Genomic DNA, 21,308 nt, shown 5'->3' with positions numbered 1-21,308 from the left:
AAGAAGGCGGAACTATTATTCTCGCTGTAGTATTGTTGCTGCCGCTGGTGCCATGTTGTGGAGATACTGTGTTTCGTTGTGAAAGTGAAACTACTTTGTTTGGGTTTCCAAAAGAGGACACAACTAGAAATCAGTGGTTAAATTGTATTTACAACACTGTTCCAGAACAGTTCAACCCAAATATTAAGGCCCCGATATACTTCAAACGAAATCGAAGAACGAACTGATATGACGTAATTTCGAACAAAATCAGGCCGAAACAAAGTTCGTTCTGAGTTTGTTTCGGCAGTTCGATACAGCTCACCAAAGTGAACTTTCTGGGGAGTTCGTTTTGGCTCCTAAACACCTTAGAGTTACCATTGGTCTATGGCAATTACGCAATCGGTGTTCTGGAAGTCCACCTTCTTTGACGTGCAATTTTTTTCCCCCCGGTTCGTTTCTCATTCAACAAAGGTCAGGCAGGGGAACAACATCTCCAAGTCACTAGCACCATAAATACACAGTGTCGAATAACTGAACTGCCACAAATATATCCGCATCTGTACAATCACTCGCGGGGAGACTTTAAAGATTCAGAGAAAGCATTTAATTCCTAGAAAGAAAATCGCAACGAAGCTTGGTGTCGACGACTAAGAGTTATGCAAAAAGAGACTTGGGGAAACATCAGATGCAAGTTTTCCAAAGCCATGAAAAGAATGAAAGGAAAGAGTAAAGATATAAGGTAGCAAGAACCAAATACATGTGTTTCAAATAAATGTTATGCCATACTGCTGTTGCTGCTGCTGCTCTTTCAATATGCGAATTTAAAAGGTATACAGTAAATGAAATGCCATAACATACAATAATAAAACTTTGTTTTTATCATATTATGACAACACATAAAATATAAAAATGTGTAATAATTTATCCAGTATAATAAAAGACCTAGATAAACCTTCATTGCATCATTGTTGTGTTTAGGGCAGACTCGCGAGTGTCGCGACACATATTTACATTAATCTACACCCTGCCTCCAACAGCGCGGGGGTGTTGAAATGTTCGAAACAGTATACCGTCGCTCAGTCGTTTCGAACTTCTCTAGTTCAAAAGTACTTTTCTGCTACTGACGATTCAAACGTGAGTTTTGAGCAGTGTAGAGTAGCGCTTGTTGTTTGTCGTTTCTCCGATCACTAATGCAGACATGGTAATGTTTATGCGGCACTATGCAACGCGATACGTAAAGAGACAGTATAAGTAATTATAAACAGCAATTATGTCCCCACTGGATGCAGCAAATGCCTCGTTTGTAATGGGTTTTATTGTTTTTGTGTCGTTGCGCCAGGACACGGCATCACAATACTGTGAGGGTCGTAACATTTCCGTCTCACGCTTGAGGTATTCGGCTAATCACAATGCACTGGATAGCTGGCCAATCAGAGTACGCCTCGCTTCTCAGAATGATGAGCTTTGTAAAATTCGATGCGTTCCAGAAAGGGCGAAGCATAGAGGAGCAACAATAATGTACAGTATGTGGAAAAGAATGTGTTTTTTGAACCTTAAACTGCATAAACACATTGCATTACACCAAATACACAAAATAATGTTCTTTTTAGCAATGTCATATGACCCCTTTAAGATCCCTCAGTCGGTTTACACTCCAGTTGATGCCCATGACCATACAGAAAACTCTGCCTGCCCCAGATACACTTCAACAGTCCGATCTAGATGCAGCTGTCACAGAACATACAGCCAAAGTGAGGTAATTTAATATTAAAAATCACAGGCATCAATCGTGGTATCTGGTGGCTGTACAAAGTGAGACCTCTTGTGGCAGGCGCATGACGTTTCGGTGCCATGGAACACACGCTATGTTACGGATTAAAAGATAGGAATAAAATATAATGCAAGGTGGTAAATAAGTGTTGAATTACGTGCATCACTCGGCGTGCAGAGTGAGATGTGCGACACACCTGCAACGCTTAGGTGCTCGAGGACATGCGATCCATTACATATGGAAGTCCGTTTCTACCATTGAATAAAAAATAAAAAAAGGTAATTGTGACTTTTTATCTCACAATTCTGACTTTTTTTCTCAATTGCATGATACAAACTCGCAACCGACTTTTTTTCTCATAATTGTGAGATATAAACTCGCAATTTCGAGAAATAAAGTCAGAACTGCGAGATCTAAACTCACAATTCTGACTTTTTCTCAGAAATGCGTGATATAAACTCAAACTTTCGAGTTATAAAGTCAGAATTACGAACTCATAATTATCTCGCAATTCTGAACTCACTCTATGAATTGCGAGCTCACAATTATCTCAGAATTGTGAGATAAAAAGTCGCAAAACTTTTTTTTTTTATTTTTTTTATTGAGTGGCAGAAATGGGCTTCCATAATTATGGGAGAAGAATAAAGTATGGAAGCAAACAAGAAAAAGTGAAGAATTGTCTGTTCGCTTATGTGCATCAATCGGAGTGTAAAACAGTGAGAGATGTTGAGGCAGGTGAAAAGTGTTTGGTTAATGGGGAATATTGACTTATTGTGCATCTTGTTGCCGAGCACCGCCTTGATATAATGATTGACAGGTTGGGGTCGTGATCGGCTCGGAATGCATTTTCAAATCCACATTGACTTAAACTACATTATCGCGGGGTATTTAATGAAAATGCAATCAAAACATCTTAGGTGTAAGTGCCAATACATTTAAGAAAGATAAAAGACATTTAAATCACCGTTTTGTTACCCTTTTGTTGCACATTTGGCTAAGAGTGCATTTTGAAGTTCACACTGCATTTTGTTATAATTATCAGGCGGTATCACGATGAAAATGCAATCTCAAGTGTCGTACCCGTAAGTCTAAATGCATTTAGGAAAATGACATTTAAATTATAATTTTGCTAGAGTTCTGGCTTGGACATGTTAAACATATCTAATCAATTTGGGTAACACAATTTAATTTTAATTTTGCAACTTATAAAGCGTTAAAATATGTTTTTAATTTACATTTTAAAACTAGTGTAGAAAATGGCAAATGTAAATTATAATTGAATTTTCATTTTCATTTTGCAATAAATGTTGCACATATGTATGGGAAAATGTAAGTTTAAATAAAGAAATACATTGCCATTTTGCATATTGCATTGTCATTTTGCATATTACACTTCAAAATGAATTTTGCTACCCATATTCATCCATAGTATAATGACAAACATTATGAATAATTATAATGCATGTTTACCCTTTAATAACCCTTTATAATGCATTGTGCAATACGGCTTTAAGTAAAGTGTCACCAATATGTATTTTATACATTAAAAAAAGAAAGCCTTACAGTTTTAGGACAACACGAAGGTGAGCTAACTACTTTTAATTTTGGGGTGAGCTATTCTTTTAACTTAGTTCACCATCTATACTGTAGGCTCTCAGCATATTAATTTAGAATTACAATGGTTTGATGTTGGAGCTGTGGACTAGTGGCTAATGCATATGATCTGACACATCAAACTATGGTGCTTATATCAGGCAAATTTGAATTGAGCTTTTCCAACCCTCTAGTTATTATTTCCTATTCCATCTCCTTGCCCTTTCTAAAAATTTTTTTACAAAAGCCCAAATATGTAATATTTATAATTTTACAGCAAAGATTCTACCAATGATCACAGCTATACAAAACTGAATCATTTTGAATAATGACACAATCTGAATGCATTTGAGCACTGAAGTATTACAGGAACACCTTGGTTAAATCAGTGCCTCAATGAAAAAGAAACTGTCCTCAGAACCTGTGCACGTGTACAGTATTCGTTCCTTTTCCGTCCTCCTCAACGGCCCATAAAAGAGTAACTGAGCTGCAGGAGTAGTTTCATTTAGTAGCACGAAAAATAAAACCTCTATCTATAGGTATACAGAAACCCCCATGGATTTCCAATTGCCAGGATGGGGAAAACAGCTGAGAGTGTGGGAAGTGAAAGAGCGGGTGCAGAGGAGTGAAGTGTGTTTTATTATTGAGTTAATAACTCATTTTTACATTACGCAGTTGCGTGCTAGCAAATAAATAATGGATCACAGCTTTCCCCATACCATGCCAGGCTCTTTAAAGTTAACATATGGTCTTTAAAATTGACTGCGTCTTATACGAAGGATTGTAAGTGCTTGTAGTCTTGACAGATTTATACCATCAAAAAGATGAGGAGAAATGGGATTATTTTTCAGGCTCTTCGCGAAGTACATTGTTATTTTTCGAGAGTGAGTTATTAGCTTTTTTATCTGGGCGACTACAGAGAGCGTTAATTCTATCAGCTCTGACAGGAACATGAGCTAGCGAAAAGAAACCCGCTCAGCTTAGAGAGGGGACCCGAGACCCTTCTCTAATGCCATTTTCTCCACTCTCAGATCACCTAGCATTAATATTCCTCAACAAAATAATCCTATCCGGGCTGAACCCGGCAGAAGAACTGAATTTTGGCTCAGCAATCTTATCTTTTTATACTTCTCATTTAAGAACAACATTAACATTTATATATGCCATTATGCTGAGGTCTTACATGGTAACAATGCCATAATGTTTTTATCCTTTGAGCACATTTTTGACACTTAAAAGCCATCAAAGATGGATCAAGTTGTAACTAAAGCTCTGAAACAACACAAAAGACCTGAAAGCATTAAGCTAGCTTTAGTCCAGCTTTAGTGGATACTTTCTTAAAACCTTTTCCCCCACTTGGTTGTGATAAAGAAATTAGTGGGTGTTGGAAAACATTGGGATCCATCACCTTTTTTCAGGGGTCACCGTTTAGGCTCCCTGTCAAACTTTTTCCCACTCAAGCAGGAATAGCCTCTGGCCATATCAATCATCTTTATTAACATGACTTAAAAACCTTTGTTAGCTGACTCCTTTCCACCGGTTCTCCTTTTAGCTCCTGCTCCAATCACAATTTCATGGAGAGGTAAACAGGGCCAATTGGCTGGCTGTGTGGGCGGGTCGAGAATGCTTTTAACCTGCAGCATCTGCTGAAGTCCTGCTGTTTGCTCAGTGTGAAGTGGGCACCTTGTTTCAAGTGAATGTGATAGGGGGGCATTTTTGCCTTTATTGCCACATAATGGGACGGAAATGTGCTTGTTTTAAGCATTGCGCTTAGGTAGCTTTCTTTGGAGTGATTAAGGATCAGCACCTGGCTAAAAGAGAGCTTTAAATGATGAGGATTTTGTGATTATGTCTCACAGAGTCAGGTGTTGGTTGAAGAATGAGAGGTTAGGGCGGTCGGTACCTTCTTGTTGAGGGCGACTCCATCCTCACAGTCGAGAACGGCGCAGTCCACGTCCAGAGAAGTCAGTTTCCGCAGTTTTCTCTCGTCGTTGCCAGGAACGTATAGCACGGCACGGCGTGGTATGTACTTCAGAGAGGTGCCAGGAGTATGGTGGGAACGCTGGCTAGACTGACACCAGGGAACAGCAGATAAAAGTAGACGACTTATCCCCCTGAGAAAATGTAAATATTTATGATGAATATTTTAACATGGGTCAATGACATGACACATTTTCTGTCCCATCTATTAATTTAGATTAAAAATGTAGTTCATACATACAGTCACTTGAATACACCATTTTCTTTCCTAATATATAAAACAAAGTCTAATTAAAACAATGAAATTCTTGAAACAAAACAAACAAACAAAAAATTACTTTGGTATAATATGCTATTTCTTAAAAAAAAAAATATTGTGTATTATTTGAAAACTTTCTGCCACTCTATTAAAAAATTTAACCGGAAATGATATCATAGAGAGGGCACCTGCAGATCCTCATGACTGTGTGTCAAAGTCAGTAAGCATATTAAAATAACAGATAATTTGATGTTTTATGACAAGGCAACGTTAGTTCAGTTGTAAAATCATTTGGCGCTATACTGCACAAAAACAATGATATTTATAATAAATATATTTGACCTTATATATACACATATTACCTTAATAGAATTAAAAAAACGTTTTGAAAATAATGCATAGTGTTGCATGAATTTTACATTTTGCTTGATAGTTAAACCAGATGACAGAGTCAATAAACCTAAATCTTTCTTGAAAACAGCATTTCAAAATCAACATGAATACAAAGAGAAGCATTTCTAAGAACATGTGTTTTAAACTAATACTGTGATTTGTGAAATGTTGGTTTTTAGAGAACTGTTGTAATCATCCACTTGTTTGCTGATCTTTCTTTATGCCTGCACACATGTAACAAACCTCTGGCTAATCTCAAGCACTTATCCTGAACTTCAATTTCCCTTCCAAATCTTTACAAACTGAAGAAACAAGGTTTGTTTTCCTTTCAGTCCTCTAATGGATAAGCACTGCTAACCTGAGGCTCTTATCTCCGACAACATCAGAGCAAACGCTTCTTCTCTAATGCTAATTCACAATGGCTTAGCAAGCACAGCTGAATAAATCTATTTAGGGCCAAGCCAGTATGATGTGAAAGAGACTTGGGAGAGATTACATACCCCAACACAACAAAGTTAAGACAAGACCACAAATCTGTCTGGTAAATGAGTTCTAGAAGATGTCAGATTTCTGTTCCCCTGTGTCAGGGCTAATAGAGGTGTGCGTTTATGGCTTAATTTCCACATTTTATCACACACTAATAACCACTGTTATGGCTCAGACACGTTTTAATTGTTTTTTCGGTATGTCGGGGTGTTCAAACAATTAGCGTTAATAAATGCGCCAAATAATTGGTATCACATACAACTAATTACAGCCGGGAACTGTCTTCGCCTGTCGGTTCCTTGCGATTGCACATGAAGGGACCGTATTAGTTGACTGTATTCCTTTCCGCACTGACAAAAAGAAGGGGGTAGCATAGTGCTTTAAGGGGGGAGCGAAAGGCTGAAGTGTTCTCTTTTGCTCTTTGTTATCAAAAGAAGCTAAAGTCACTTCAATAGCCTCTTAATCCAATCCTTCACGCTCACAATTGCCCTCAAGAACCAAGCAAGCATATTTTTGACTGAGATGATGCAGCTATACCAGGCAATTAAAAACAATTCAGGTAGTTGTGGCTGCGAGCACTTGTGGGCCTAAGTACACAGAGTCTCGGCAGGGATTCGCAATACTATAGTGTTCGGATTTGGTCAGTGGCACTAGCTCAAAAAGGGGGGGGAGGAAGAGGAGATATGCAAAACCACTCTCAATGCAGACAGAGAGAGAGGCGAGGAACTTGCTATTACTCAAGACCCCCAAACCTTACAGTGCCCGGATTGGCAATAAAGAATACAAACAGCGAAATTGGATAGAACAATCGCAGAGGAGGTTGAGGGCATTTAAAACCTCCATGGAGAGAGAAAGAGAGCGGGAGCAGATCGCTTGACGGAGGTACAAGGGGTCTAATAGAGAAACGCCATTCAGCGCTGCTCTCCCTCTATGCCTTTTTAAACACAGTAGGGGTTTCACTTTGCTGCAACCTAGCTGCCACGGGGAAAGAGAGGAGTTTGCTTTGTTTAGTTGTTACACTCTCTTTTATGTTTGAAGGAGATAGAGGAGGGAAAGACAAGTCGGTAAATTCAGGAAAGGTTTTTTGGTGTTCTCCGAGGGTGGCGTTTTGAAAACGAAGCGGCTGGCCTCTAACGTGAGAGAGCGTGATGATGTGTGTGCAGCAGGGGAGGACGCTGGCTGTGTTTTCATGTGCTGTAGACACGCACACGTCCATGTCATGGTCATATTAATACATGCATAACCACCAGGCTTCTAATAAAAGATTTCATACAAGCTGCATTCTTCTTAAAGTATATTTATCGATGTTACACTTTATTTTAAGGTGTCCTTGTTACAGTACAATTATACATTTAAGTAGTGAGTAACATGAATTAACTACATGTACTCATATGGTTATGGTTAGGATTAGGGTTTGGCTTAGGGTTACTTGCATGTAATTATGCATAATTTATTGTTATTATAATATAATAAGTATATGTAACTTGTAACAAGGACACCTTAAAATAAAAAAAAGTCTGATATCATTTACTCACCCTAAAGTAATTCCAAACCTGTATGGCTGACTGACTTCTGTGAAACACAAAAGAAGATGGTTTTTAAAAATGTGCTATTGTTTATCAATACGATGAAATTAAATGGCAACCAATGTTATTTTTTGGGTCCAAATATTCTGTTTTGCATAAGAAATACATCATAAAGGGTTTGGAATGATATGAATGAGTAAAATATGACAGATTGCTCATTTTGCATGAACTATGTCTTTATGGATTTTAATAAAAAAAAAAAAAAAAAAAAAAAAAAAAAATCTAGAAATTTTGCTCCGTAATCTGTGTGGCAAAAAAAAACAAATGATATATATATATATATATATATATATATATATATATATATATATATATATATATATATATATATATATATATATATATATATATATATATATATATATATATATATATATATAAATAAATATAATGGTGGCAAAAATTAAGGTAAAAAATCTAAAAGTTCTTGTTTTGGGTTTTGAAGATGATTTCCCATGTTATTATTATCATTATTATCTTGAATATATAATTATGGTAAAAATGGAAAGTAATGGGTTTATAATATAAACTGGGTAATAGACATAGGAAACCCTATATAAATTAGTTAGGTCAGTGGTTTGAAGTCCACTTAGCACATTTCAAATCCATTTCATTTTAAGGGGTCTTTATTCAGCACAGAATATTATAATTCATTCTGACTTGGGAATTTAATTCTCAAGTGGAGGAACTGATTGACAGAAACCAACCAAAGGAAAAGAAATATAAATGTCTGTGTTATTCAAATGAGGTTCTTATTCACACAGATACTCTGAACCACATCACACAAAGAAATTACATCTTGTCTTTTCTTTAAATAAAATGACTGAAACTAAATGTTTTTCCACATGGCTTATAATCCAGTGTACTGATGCTATATAATAGCAATGCAAACACTGCAGATGTAATTAGTATTAGCTTATGCAGTAGGTTGCAATGTTGGCTTACTTGGCCATGAAAGTCATAAAACTTTGTGGCATACCACTCTCACATTATAAACCAACCGGAATCCTGTTTAACAATGGCTAATGAGATTTTTATACCAACTTTCAACATACTAATTCATTCACAAAAGTCACTGCAGGAAAATGAGCTTATCTCCCAGTGATTTATTTGATTACATGATTTGCCCACTTCTCATTTGGTTCCGCACTTAGCTAAGAAAACCCTGAAATTAATACGCGTAAGAATAACTCAAGTGGCCAATATTAAGTGTACAATAATTCACATAAAAAGCAACACAGACCATGGGCAATAAAAACAAGAAGCAATAAATGTTATTACGGCACTACGGCAGCTCTGGAACCATTTGGAGAGGGCCGACCTTCCCAGCCAGATCCGTACAGAGCTTCCGAGATACGCAATCTGGACCGTTTTATTGTTACATCTGTCCAGCATTTTTCCCTGTCATTAAACTATGATATACATTTTATATGTTCAGCAATCCCTGATGTAGACAACATTTCTGCAGTCCTCACTTTTCTGGACTTGAAAGGCTAAGATAACAGGGTGGTTAGCTTAGCAGTTAGTGGATTTACTGGTGAGAGTTTTGAGGTTTTCTGCTCTTTGCTGCTTTTATATGCTTCTAGACAGGCCTGGTCCTCGTTAAATGTAAGTCTAGCTTCCCTATATAAGAGGACCAAGAGAGAACACAAAAACCTCTGGTGGTTTCGTTGGACATCGATTCTGCTCAGCTGTAGCTCCATTACTGTCCTACAAAACTGCACTGTTCCATTTAAAAATTAAATGTTGATCATTAGCATATCTCAGATGTTCTTAATCTGAGATGTTCCTTTTCCTCTTCTAAATTTAAGATTAGACCCTAAGTAGGTGGTCTGAGAATGTATGGGGTCGTATACCATCACTTTCAAAATGCCAACTTACCAGGAGACATGATGTGAACATTTACTGCACGACTTTAACGTTGACATAAGTAGCTATTATATTTTTTCCTAATGATACTGTAAGCTAGCCACACAAACTAAGAATGCACTCGTTTAACCGCCCACTGTGTTCGCTCTGGCTAAAAACATGTTGGTGACATTTTAAATAATAAGTGCACCAGTCCTATGATGCAACTTGCATCTGCATTTTATGATAAAACAAAAAGACCAGTATTTCATCTTAACTTGCGGTTGACAAAACAACCGATAGGCCAAATCTTCTTCAAAACCCCATTTTAAAGGGGCTGTGAAATTAAACGATGGCAACAAAAATAAAATGGCCTTTTAGGCAAAGCTGTAAAAAATAAACAAAGATTTCTCTTCTGTTTTGTCTGTTTCCTACAGCATCGATTTCAGCCTTTGAACCCCTGTGTTTCATGCATTCATAAACAGCCCTGGACACGGCACCATGGATAAATATGTTGTCCAATTTAACCCCCCCTTCCCCATCTCATATAGGCACTGTCAACCGCAGCTTTCAATATGCAGATTTCACAATTATTTCCAGCGTCTGGCAGCAACAGCAGTAGCTGTGTCTAAAATGCACAAAATTAAAGATTTGTGTTTCTACTCTGCGATAATCAGCATCTTTTTAATATGCAAACTATTTCCAGGAACTGTCGTGTTTGGGCTTTTAAATTAAATTTAGGAATGGGGTGGGAGGGAGTGGATGAAACAGAAGGTTAAAAAAAAAACAAAAACAAAAAAAAACAAAACACAAATCAATGCCGTGATGCATAAACATGAAATAAGTACGGAAGACGGTGGAGAAATAAACGGTCAAGGAGTCATCAATATTTATCCCATTTCCAGGCCTTGTCTTGCCCTCCCAACTCCTCCTGGCACCAGGCTAAAACAATCCCAATAAAAGCTGCTTCTCAGCATGAGATCAGCCTTGTTTTCCAGTCAGAAGACACAAGGTGCCGGTGCTAAAATATGTGGCTAAATTAACTGTGGGGCACTGACGATAGTCAGAGAGGCAAAGTGAAACTTTCTTCTCTCTTTTGCCACCTTACCTCCCTCCTTCCCTCCCGTTCCAATCCCTCTTTGGGCTGACAGACACATCTGATCCTCTCGTAACAGGATCAGCTGGTGGCTGGTGACCCTGGCAACAGTATCCCAGAAGTTGCATGTTCTCTGCTCCTCCATCGTTCCCCTTGCCACTGCCTCATTAGAGTGGATTTTACGCCCTAATCTGCACAATGAGGGTGAAGTCATAGCAGTTATGTGCACTGGTCTACGCATCTACCTGTAATCCTTTTGAAAAAGGGCTTCTCGCTCTCTCTCTTTCGCAAAGCTGCACACACACAATGGTTGACAAACCGCAAACTCTAAGCTCTAATTCTTCTCCACACAAAGGCTCAGACTACAGACGGCTCAGCTGTCATCAGAGTGTTTTTGTTTCCTGGACCAAAGACTCATGACTGCCTGCCTTCAGCAAGAGGAACATCTATATCCAATTCATCACACCAAAGCAAAATAATAACGGCGACCTGTTGTCGAAAGTTACCTGGTCCCGAAAGATCTTCTGCAGATGTGTACGCTAATAGCCATCATAAAAACGAAAGTTTCCCTTTGCGCCAATGCGAGAAACTGACCGTTTGGTTCGATTGTTGTCCACAGCGGGAACAACACTGAAAACTTTCCCATTAATTTTTCTTTAGAAATAATTGAGAAGGGTCCATCAAAAGTAGGGAGCAAGCGATGGGTGTGGGGAGGGCAACGGGGTTAGCTTTTAACTTAGCATTTTTATTGACTCCAGGAAAACAAAATAAGGGATCCTACTAAGAGTGTGCACTCGGCAATAGCCATTCAGGCCTTTGGAGCTCCATTGTAGCACTTTGAAGGGTTTGAAAGGAAACCCCACTGGTGAAAATCCAGTGGAACATCTCCACAACAGAGCACAACTGTTCCCTTCGGCTTGAATGGGAGGGACATAAAAGGGGAGATGGACTTCTGAGGTACAGCCAGAAACAAAGACAACAAAAGTGCTGATCATGAGGGAAAGACACAACTCGTTGCGGCAGAGGGGCATGGAGAAAAGGAGCCTTAGACAATGGCACTCACGGCCAAGTGACACACTGAAGAACCAAAAAATCTACACAAGAAGTTCTTCCCTCCCCACTTCACAAAAAAAACCCACAAGGAACTGCTGGACGGCTGAGGGGCCAGATTGTCCCAGAGGGGAAAAGGATGAGCGAGAGAAACAACGCCGGACTGACAGCAAAGTATAGCCAGAAAAGTGAAGAAAACAGCAACAGTCAGGGAGTCTGGCAGGAGGAGACGCAAAAAGATAGGGGGCTTGTTTTATTTAGGGAAAGACAGGAATATTCAGGAAGAAAGAGACAGAATAAGAGGGAGGAAGTCGCTCCTGTCTCTCTAGGCACTTTAAAAGGTAAAGCTCGATCTCTGATGCATTCCCACAGTGCGAGCTCTGCCACAGTGCCACTATTCCTGACGCTCCACTCTGTTCTTTTCCAGGACTTTTGAAGTGCCTCTTTGTGCATCAACACAATTAGCTTTTAACCCCCCGAGAAACATTCATCCCCACCCACTCGCCTATTCAACATGTGGACGACTCTTTAAGAGCTGATCGCCTTCATCTTGTCCTGATAAAAAGGCCCTCGTGACTCCACACATAAATAAATAAGTCTCATCTATAATTATCATGCCCTCCACTAACATTTCCCCTGCTTATTCCCGACACTTTGTTGCAACAGAAAAGATTCTTTTACCAGAACCAGCGTGCGTTGTCCATTTTAATGGGTGGCAGGGCTTCATTTACAGTTAAATCGTGTCACCTCCAAGACTGAGAGCATCTGAACACAAGCCGGAGAGGAGGAGAGGGGGGAGTGATTTGTTTGACATGTTTTTATAAAATCTCTCCAAACGATGGCCGACTCCCCTTCGCACCGGGTCATTTGCATGCCCCAACACACAGCCCCAACCTGAAAGATTAATGCTGATATGCATACAGAAAGAACTAATTTAGAGATATGCATATCGTGGTTGGAAATGTTCTGCACGTGCCTGTCCTTAGAACTTGTGATATGCAAATAAATCTACTTTATTTGAAAACTTAAGAAAAACAGAGTGATAGTTTACCTAAAAATGAACATTCTGTCATCATTTACTCACCCTCATGTCAGTCCAAACCTGTATGACTGACTTTCTTCTGTGGAAGACAAAAGAAGATATTTTGACACCTCTCTCAGCATCCAGCATTAATATGAAAAGAGAGACCCAAACCTGAAAAGCATAAGGGATGTTTTCCTGCCAGTTTTACCATCTAATCACCGAAAAAAAGCACTAGTCTGCAACAAGCCGTTTAATACTTGTGATTAGAGTTTTGTGCAAAAACAGCCACCCTAATAGTACGCCTTGCCTTAGCAAGCATCAGTAACTAGAAAATTAATCAAACTGTCACTTATGCTTAAAGCAAAAAAAAAAAAAAAACAGAGCGAAAAAAAAAAATCAAAAATAAGATCTACCATTTCCCCCGGCTATTGATGACAGACAACATCCCAACTTGGACATTCCTAGTCAAAAGGTCCTGGCGATCGAGGCGTGTACTGCCCCACGCAACCAAAAGGAGCCTACTTTTAACCCACGGCTCTCTTTTCCTTTCACTTTAGCTGATTAATGGATCAACGCTGTAATTGATTAGTGGCAAGGTGTGAATTTAACCACAGTTCAGCAGCAATAATGGTCTCTTGACAATAGCAGTCGGCGTAAAATGTAAAATGATAGCCTGCAGCCTGATGGCCATCAAAGGAGAGAGCCCACATAAAGAGGCTGGCTATTCTCTGGAGCGCTGAATTTCTTTGGGCTCTTTTCTCTTGGTAATGCTGTCAGTTTAACTGACAGGAACCATTATGGACGGTGCTTGTCAGCTCACCTTCATAAAACAAGCTGTAAAACAGCAAATAACAGGCTTATATGGCTTCATTATCTGAGGCACTCTAAATCACAGTGGAGGCGCTGGATTCTCGTGTGTGTGGGTGCGTGTACCATCCCTTCAGTTCAACCCTCAACTGAGAGGGCAGACAGGGCGTTTTCAGCGAGTAAAAAGAGGGAGAGAGAAGTTGAGTGGGTCAGTCTCTTCTCCAAGCGCTAATAAACCTCATCCTTTTCATCAGCTACAACGGTGAGAGAAGCCCCTCGCCATGTTCACCAATCATTATCCAACACTTTATTAATTAGTCCATATCCACTCGCCTATAGTTCCAAACCGATGTGATCAGGGGCATCCAATGGTAAGATGAAATGTCCTCACAGTGGGACGCAACTTAAGTGGAGAGGAAAAGAACGAGGAGGGAAAGAGATCACGAGACAAAGAGAGAAAGAGAGAGAGAGAGAAAACAGTGTTAATAAAAGTACTGCCCCAGTGAAATTATTTAAGAGGTAATGCGACAGAACGGGGTGGTCGAGGCACAGATGGAGACTGCATCTGGGAGTAGGAACCTTTTGCCACTGCAGCACGCTTGACGAGCAATCGGTTTTATTTATTTCATGCAAATAGATCCGGGCCTTTCACTAACCTGACAGCGGGGGCTGCGAGGTGTTGGCCTGTTTGAGGCTCCTAGCGTCTCTGACTGGCTTGCTGAGGTGCTGCAGGGAAATACTGTGCGATAGGTGGAGGCAAGGCTGTCATGATATCAGATTTTCACAACATGAAAAATTCAGGACAATGGTATTACTCCCAATATCTACAGACATTTTGTGTTATCAATATTGTTATCAGTGAAATTAATCTCTTATGGTCCATGAATCACACTTAAAATACGAGGAGGCAGAGAAAGAATTTAATAAATGTCACAAAATTTAACAAAAATGACTATTTTAATAATACAACTTTATTCAAGTGTGGGTAGCATGTTTGCGCTTTATTTAGCAGATGCTCTGACATTATTTTGTGTGGCCAAAATAGCTACACATCCTACGTACTATGTTGGAGTGTGAACCAGTAACTGATGCTGGATTGCTTACGGTATTAATTTATGTGTAGCATTAACAATATCAATATTTTATTATTTTGAATGACATGATTATACTTCCCTTCAGTTCGTTTCTCTGTTAGGGGTTCCTGAAAATCTCTTGTGAAGTAATTTGGGGGCGGTATTGAAAATGTGTTTTGATGAACATGGATCTGTTGTTAAGCAGTTCTTTTAGTAGTACAGCTTTGATTGATTCATTACATTGATTTAATTATTCTATTTTTGAATTAATTCATTCTTTCTTGAGTATTCATACATTCTTCCTTCCTTCAATTAATTATTTACTTTCTTTCTTTCTTGATTCATTCATTTGCCCTAAAATAGAACATATAGTAAAACAAAATTATTAGTTTTATGATTACAATGAACGCAAAAAAACGGAGAAAATAACTGGATGGGGTGAGCCAAATATTAGTAATTCTATTTCACTGATGGACACCCTTTGCCTGAGACGTACAGGTGTAGTAATTGTTTGGCAAACAGTGTGATTTGAGCTGTGTGGTTGAAATTATTCTAGACACAGCAGTGAGTGGAGAACAGAGAAAGAGAGAGGAGGAACAAGAGATCAGTGTGACTGTCTCTTTAAACACGGGGAGGGCTAGAGAGAGACTGTCACAGGTTGAGAGGGCTGACTCATTAGCGTTTGTTTTAAACAGCAGTGCTAAGATTGACGAGTCGCTGCCAGAAGCTCTGCATGCCTGACACTCTCTTTTCTCACCCCCACACACTCAAATGAACTACAAAAGACATAAGATGACATACATGACTTAGATGTCCAAAAATGGCTTATAAAAGTGACATTTTTATATTTTCTTCAGAAAATGAGAGCGCAAGACTCACCATCATGCTAAGCTACTGCTGATGGTTGACAGATTGTTTCTATGTTTTTGCTTGAGATGCATATTAGGTTGTTTTAAGGTCGCTTATTAGGTTGTTTTAAGATTTCTAGATGATTATTTCCTGGTCCAAATAAACAATCACACCCTTGGTGTGTTCGAAATTGCAAACTATACATTTGTAGGTACAACATTTGAATTTGAGCTTACTTTACAACTATTAGAAAAGTACATTGCATTTAATATGATTATGGGCAGTATGAATGAAAGTCGGATGCACTACTGATTACTGTCATGTGACCGACCAACATCAGTTGCAACACTGCTGTTCACAAATCCTCTCCCGTGGCCTCATGGGATAGTAAATTGTCCATAAAATGCACACTTCAGAATCTCAGCGGACATAGTAGGCCATCTAGGTATTTTTCGCCTACTCTTTTTTTTTTTTGAATACTATGAATTCGGACATACTATTTTTTCAGCATTCTGCTAATTTCAGACATAACTTCTTTCATGTCCATGATATTCCAGACTCTAGATATAGCTTGGTTCCATCCTTCAAAGAAAGTCTATTATTTTCATAAATTATGCATCAAAATTTGGCAACCAATATTAAGACAATATTGAAAAAAGAAAAAGAAAAATGTTGGCCATAAATGATGCAACACCGTAAATCACAGTGACAAAAACTTGTAAAGGTGTAAAAATGTAAAATGTGTAAGTATGCAAGTTTTGTATGGCAAAAACATTGCGAGGCAGCTCACTGCTGAAGAACTTTACTACGACTGGTTAAATTTATCACCTAAGAATATGATTGCATTTTTGGTAAAAAATTATTTCAATGCATCACCCATTTTTACTCATTTCATGGTTTACCAAACTGAGTCCAAGTCCAGTAACTTAGTAATGGAACACTATCTCAATAAGTGGTTGAAGTACTCATTTCCTCAGCACAAAAGCTTCAAGACAAAGTGTCCGTTCACTAATCCAGAATGCATTATGAATATGCAGGTGTGTGCATTTAAGCATGTAACACGCACCCACACACTCTTGTATGCACCCACACACACACAGGTGGCTAAACAAATCTAACCTATATGCCATGTCAAAGGAAGCAACACACACACACAAACAGACAAACAGATAGACTAACATACTCACTCAGCCCCAGACAGGCGTTGCTTTGTCATACCTCTACTCTCGACAGGCCCTGCCGTTTCCACGCCACGCTCAACTCTTCTGGCTGCACTCCAAAGCACCTCAAACGCATGCCTCGCTCAGTCCCTCTGCCATATGGACAGATCTGAGCCCTTTGTAGTCATCTCTCTATGGAGGGCCTACCTGACTAAAGCCCAGCGGACTGCGACCTGCAGAGATGAGCACGCCAGTGCCAGAGATTGGCTCTTAAACACGGCATAACACTTGCCATCTGACTGCCGTAACAATCTGCACCCTTCACACACACATACAGTGCCGTGAAAAGGTTTTTGCCCCCTTCCTGTTGTTTTTTTTTTTTTTTTTTGGCATATTTGCCACACTTAAAAGATTCAGATCATCAAACAAATGTATTATTACACAAAGATAATGCAAGTAAATACAAAATGCAGCTTTTAAATGATGATTTCATTTATTAAGGGAAAAAAGCTGTCCAAACCTACCTGGCCCTGTGTGAAAAATTAATTGGCCCCAAAGAACTGTGATTAACCACATTATTTTAGAAAGGCGAGTTAAATTTCCCTAGCCAAACCCAGGCCCGATTACTGCCAGACCTGTTGAATCAAGAAATCACTTAAATAGAACCTGTCTGACAAAATGAAGCATGCTTAAAGAGCAACACATCATGTTACGATCTAAAGAAATTCAAGAACGGATGAGAAACAAAATAGTTGACATGTATCAGTCTGGAAAGGGTTATAAAGCCATTTTTAAGGCTTTGGGACTCCAGCGATCCACAGTGAGAGCCATTATCCACAAATGGAGAAAACTTGGAAGAGTGGTGAACCTTCCCAGGAGTGGCCGGCCTACCAAAATTACTCCAAGAGTGCAACTACGGCTAATCCAGGAGGCCATAAAAGAACCCAGAACAAAGAAATCTAAAGAACTGCAGGCCTCACTTGTTTCAATTAAGTTCAGTGTTCATGATTCAACAATAGGAAAGAGACTGGGCAAAAACGGCATCCATGACAGAAAAGAACAAAAAGTACACAAAGCTTCAGGACCTGGATGACTTGCCATAATTGATGGAACCATGAATTCTGTACTCTATCAGAAAATCCTGAAGGAGAATGCCCAACCGTCAGTTTGTGAGCGCAAGCTCAAGCGCACTTGGGTTATGCAGCAGGGCAATGATCCCAAACACACCAGCAAGTCCACCTCTGAATGGCTCAAGAAAAACAAAATGAAGGTTTTGGAGTGGCCAAGTTCAGGCTTAAATCCAATTGAGATGCTGTGGCATGACCTTAAACAGTCCGTTCATGCCCTCTAATTTCCTCATTCAGTAGTCTGTTTCTCTCGGAAGTACGTCACAATACGGAAGTAAAAACAGTCGCAAACTTCCAGTTCACGCGGACTTTGATGTGCCAGGTTTGGGACATCAATATGAACAAAAGTGATTTGAGAGAGCTATAGTGGCATAAAATTTAAACCATTCCTCACATAAACTTACCGTTTGGCTTAAGAAGATATAGAATACAGTACACACGTTTTGAGTTCACTGAAAGGACAAGAGCAGAGTAAAGATTTCTATATTTTCTATATTTGTTCCACGAAAGATAGAAAGTCATACAGTTTTGGAAGGACATGAAGGCGAGTAAATGATGACAATTTTTATTTTTGAGAGACTATTCCTTTAACTCTTACATTAAGACGTCAGGATACTTACGCAATGACTGCGGGGCACAGCCCATAGCAGCATGTGTGTGTGTGTGTGTGTGTGTGTGTGTGTGTGTAGGGGAAAGATGGATGGTCTAGCTGCACCACAGGTGGCTGAGGCCCAGCGCAGGGAGGATACGGGTCAGAAACACTCTGTCTCCAGCTTTGTGGATATGAAGGCAGCCCATGTGTCTCTTTGAAGACACAGAACACAGAACAAATAGTGAGAATTCATAGACAGAGAAAGACCCAGGTAAGATCTTCCCATACCACCCATCTGTCCAGTAGACTGGAGCTGCTATGATGGGCAGTTGCATTTTGTTCTTACTCAAGAGTCCCAGACAAAACAAATAGCGCTGGAATGACTCTGAATTCAGTTAATTTCTGCATGTTAATATCAGAGATGGAAGATGGAAAATATAGATTTTTGTTGAATATTATACATTTACAATTTATTTAAAACATTTAGCTGACGCTTTTATCCAAAGCGACTTACAATTGCTATATATGTCAGAGGTCGCACGCCTCTGGAGCAACTAGGGGTTAAGTGTCTTGCTCAGGGACACATTGGTGTCTTGCTCAGGGACACATTATAATATTGACATATATTCTTCCCTACAGTATATTCAAAATATAAGCAATTAATGACTATTATTAAACATTTAATGTGTCATGCTTCAAAGTGAATAAAAAAAATCCATATGTTCCATAATTGTTTTAATAAACGGTAAACAAATCAGATATGAACATTTGTTTATGCAAATTCAAATGAAAATAATGCCTTTTGAATTAGAGTTAGCTGTTAATGGCTATAATTACTCACTTCATCCACAGAATTTTTTTTTTTTCAGGTATAAGTATCAGAGTCAATATAAATAAGTGGAATTAGCCAACCCTACTTTAGAACTGTTTACTCTGTTGCAAGTCTACTTAATCAAAACATTTCCTCTAAAGCTGCCTGATTAGTTTACCTCGCCCTCAAGTGGTAAAACCTGGCACTGCATGTGTTTCTGCAGCATCTTCCTGTGTGCTTTGAAAACTTGGGAAATCATGACTGATATTGGTTAGGCTGATCTACCGAGAGTGACTGACATATTAAAAAATAAATTATATGCGTTTATGTAAAGGAAAAGGAGAAACATTTCCCAGGGCACAAATTACCCTGATAAACTCACACATGGTTGAGTTGGTGGTTAGTCACAGAACAAATGAGAGGTGCCTCTTTCACGGGTGTCCCCCTCTCCCTTAAAACACCCTGAACCCAGAAAAGACACAGAAACGGGCACTGCCATTACTTAACAAAGAGACACTGACACTCGTGCTGACCCTTGGTCAGTGAAACCTGTCATGAACCATGTGCACTTACAGCACTATTAGACATTTAAGCAGGATTCAGACTCTCTCAGGCATGAATGTTTCCACCAGACCTACACTCATAGCATCTAAACAGCTAATAATCAACAGGACGGCCATTCAAATGCCGCACGCATGACTGACGTTTAGCTAGAGAGCTGTATCTAGCCAGATACCAGTGCAAATGTGTAAGTGCTACCGGTGACACGTCTTCAAATCATTGGATGAAATTAGAAAAAAAATAAATAATAATTTCTTCCTTTCTAGTTCATAATAAAATGTGGTTCTTAGAGCGTTCATACAAAAATTTATTTACGTAAATAAAGAAAAATCTGTTTTTGAGGCTGTTGTGGTCCGTGCATGTATGCGTGTGTGACCCAGAAGCCTATGTGACTGAATGCCCCCCTACTGCCCCCTCCTTTCAGCCCAGTCCAGATCCTTTAATTAATACTGGCTTAGGCCCGATTGCTTCTGACACTACAGGGAGTATCCTGAAGCCCAACCTACTTCTGCTCCACAACACAGTGACCAAATCCACCGAGGCCGCCCACCTCCACTCACACACAAGACCTTGTTAGGACAGTAATTAAAATCCAACCATATTCTAGTTAAGAATTCACTCAAATAACAGGCTTTGGTCCTCGCGGTTCATCTCAAGCAGCCAAGATAACGAGGTTCTGCCATTAGGCTCTTAACGATGCTTGGCTCGTTCTGCACTAGTGTTACCCAACAATCAAATACAAAACTCCACAGATCAGACTACTGGGCCTGAATTGTGGTCTATGGTGATAATGCACAGCTGAAAATTACTCTATCATTTAATTATCTGGCTTCCTGTAAAAACCACCTAAACATTTACACTAGGAGAAGCAAATTCAGATAACCAACATTTATCGCTGCCACATTTTCACCCAGCCCAGAGCAGAAGGAGGAGTGGAGCATGTAAGTTCCAAAACCACGATATAGCGCCCAACGTGGGGTTAGGAATCATGCCCTGTTGTAAATCGCTCGGACAGATCTGCACGGTATGCTAAGTACATCAGACAGTTCCGGGAACATTCATTATGAGCATTGTAACTTCTCAGAACCGAGGGCTTATTTAAATGCATTTACGATACAAAATTTCAGCTCAAAATGCTAAACAGACATGCTGCTGTGCGTTTCTCGAAAGTAAATACCAGGTTTTGTTTAATTAGCGTGACAGTGGAAACATGACTGAAGGCTACGGCTATAATCCAACATTCCAAACCACTGAATACAG

General features: G+C 39.3%; 1 protein-coding gene across 1 annotated transcript in view; it reads right to left on the bottom strand.

Annotated features, from left to right (window-relative positions):
* The window catches only part of clybl (citrate lyase beta like), a 69,444-nt gene that overhangs the window by 32,305 nt on the left and 15,831 nt on the right, over window positions 1–21,308 (bottom strand). Inside the window, exon 2 of the mRNA XM_079426752.1 lies at window positions 5,250–5,460. Within this exon, the coding sequence (XP_079282878.1) occupies window positions 5,250–5,460 (211 nt within the window). The remainder of the gene's footprint in view (window positions 1–5,249; window positions 5,461–21,308) is intronic.

This window comes from Barbus barbus (assembly GCF_936440315.1).
Source record: "Barbus barbus genome assembly, chromosome: 10".
In the NCBI taxonomy this organism is placed as follows: domain Eukaryota; kingdom Metazoa; phylum Chordata; class Actinopteri; order Cypriniformes; family Cyprinidae; genus Barbus; species Barbus barbus.
The sequence above is the reverse complement of the archived record's forward strand: the minus strand, read 5'-3'. Positions and strand labels throughout refer to the sequence as shown.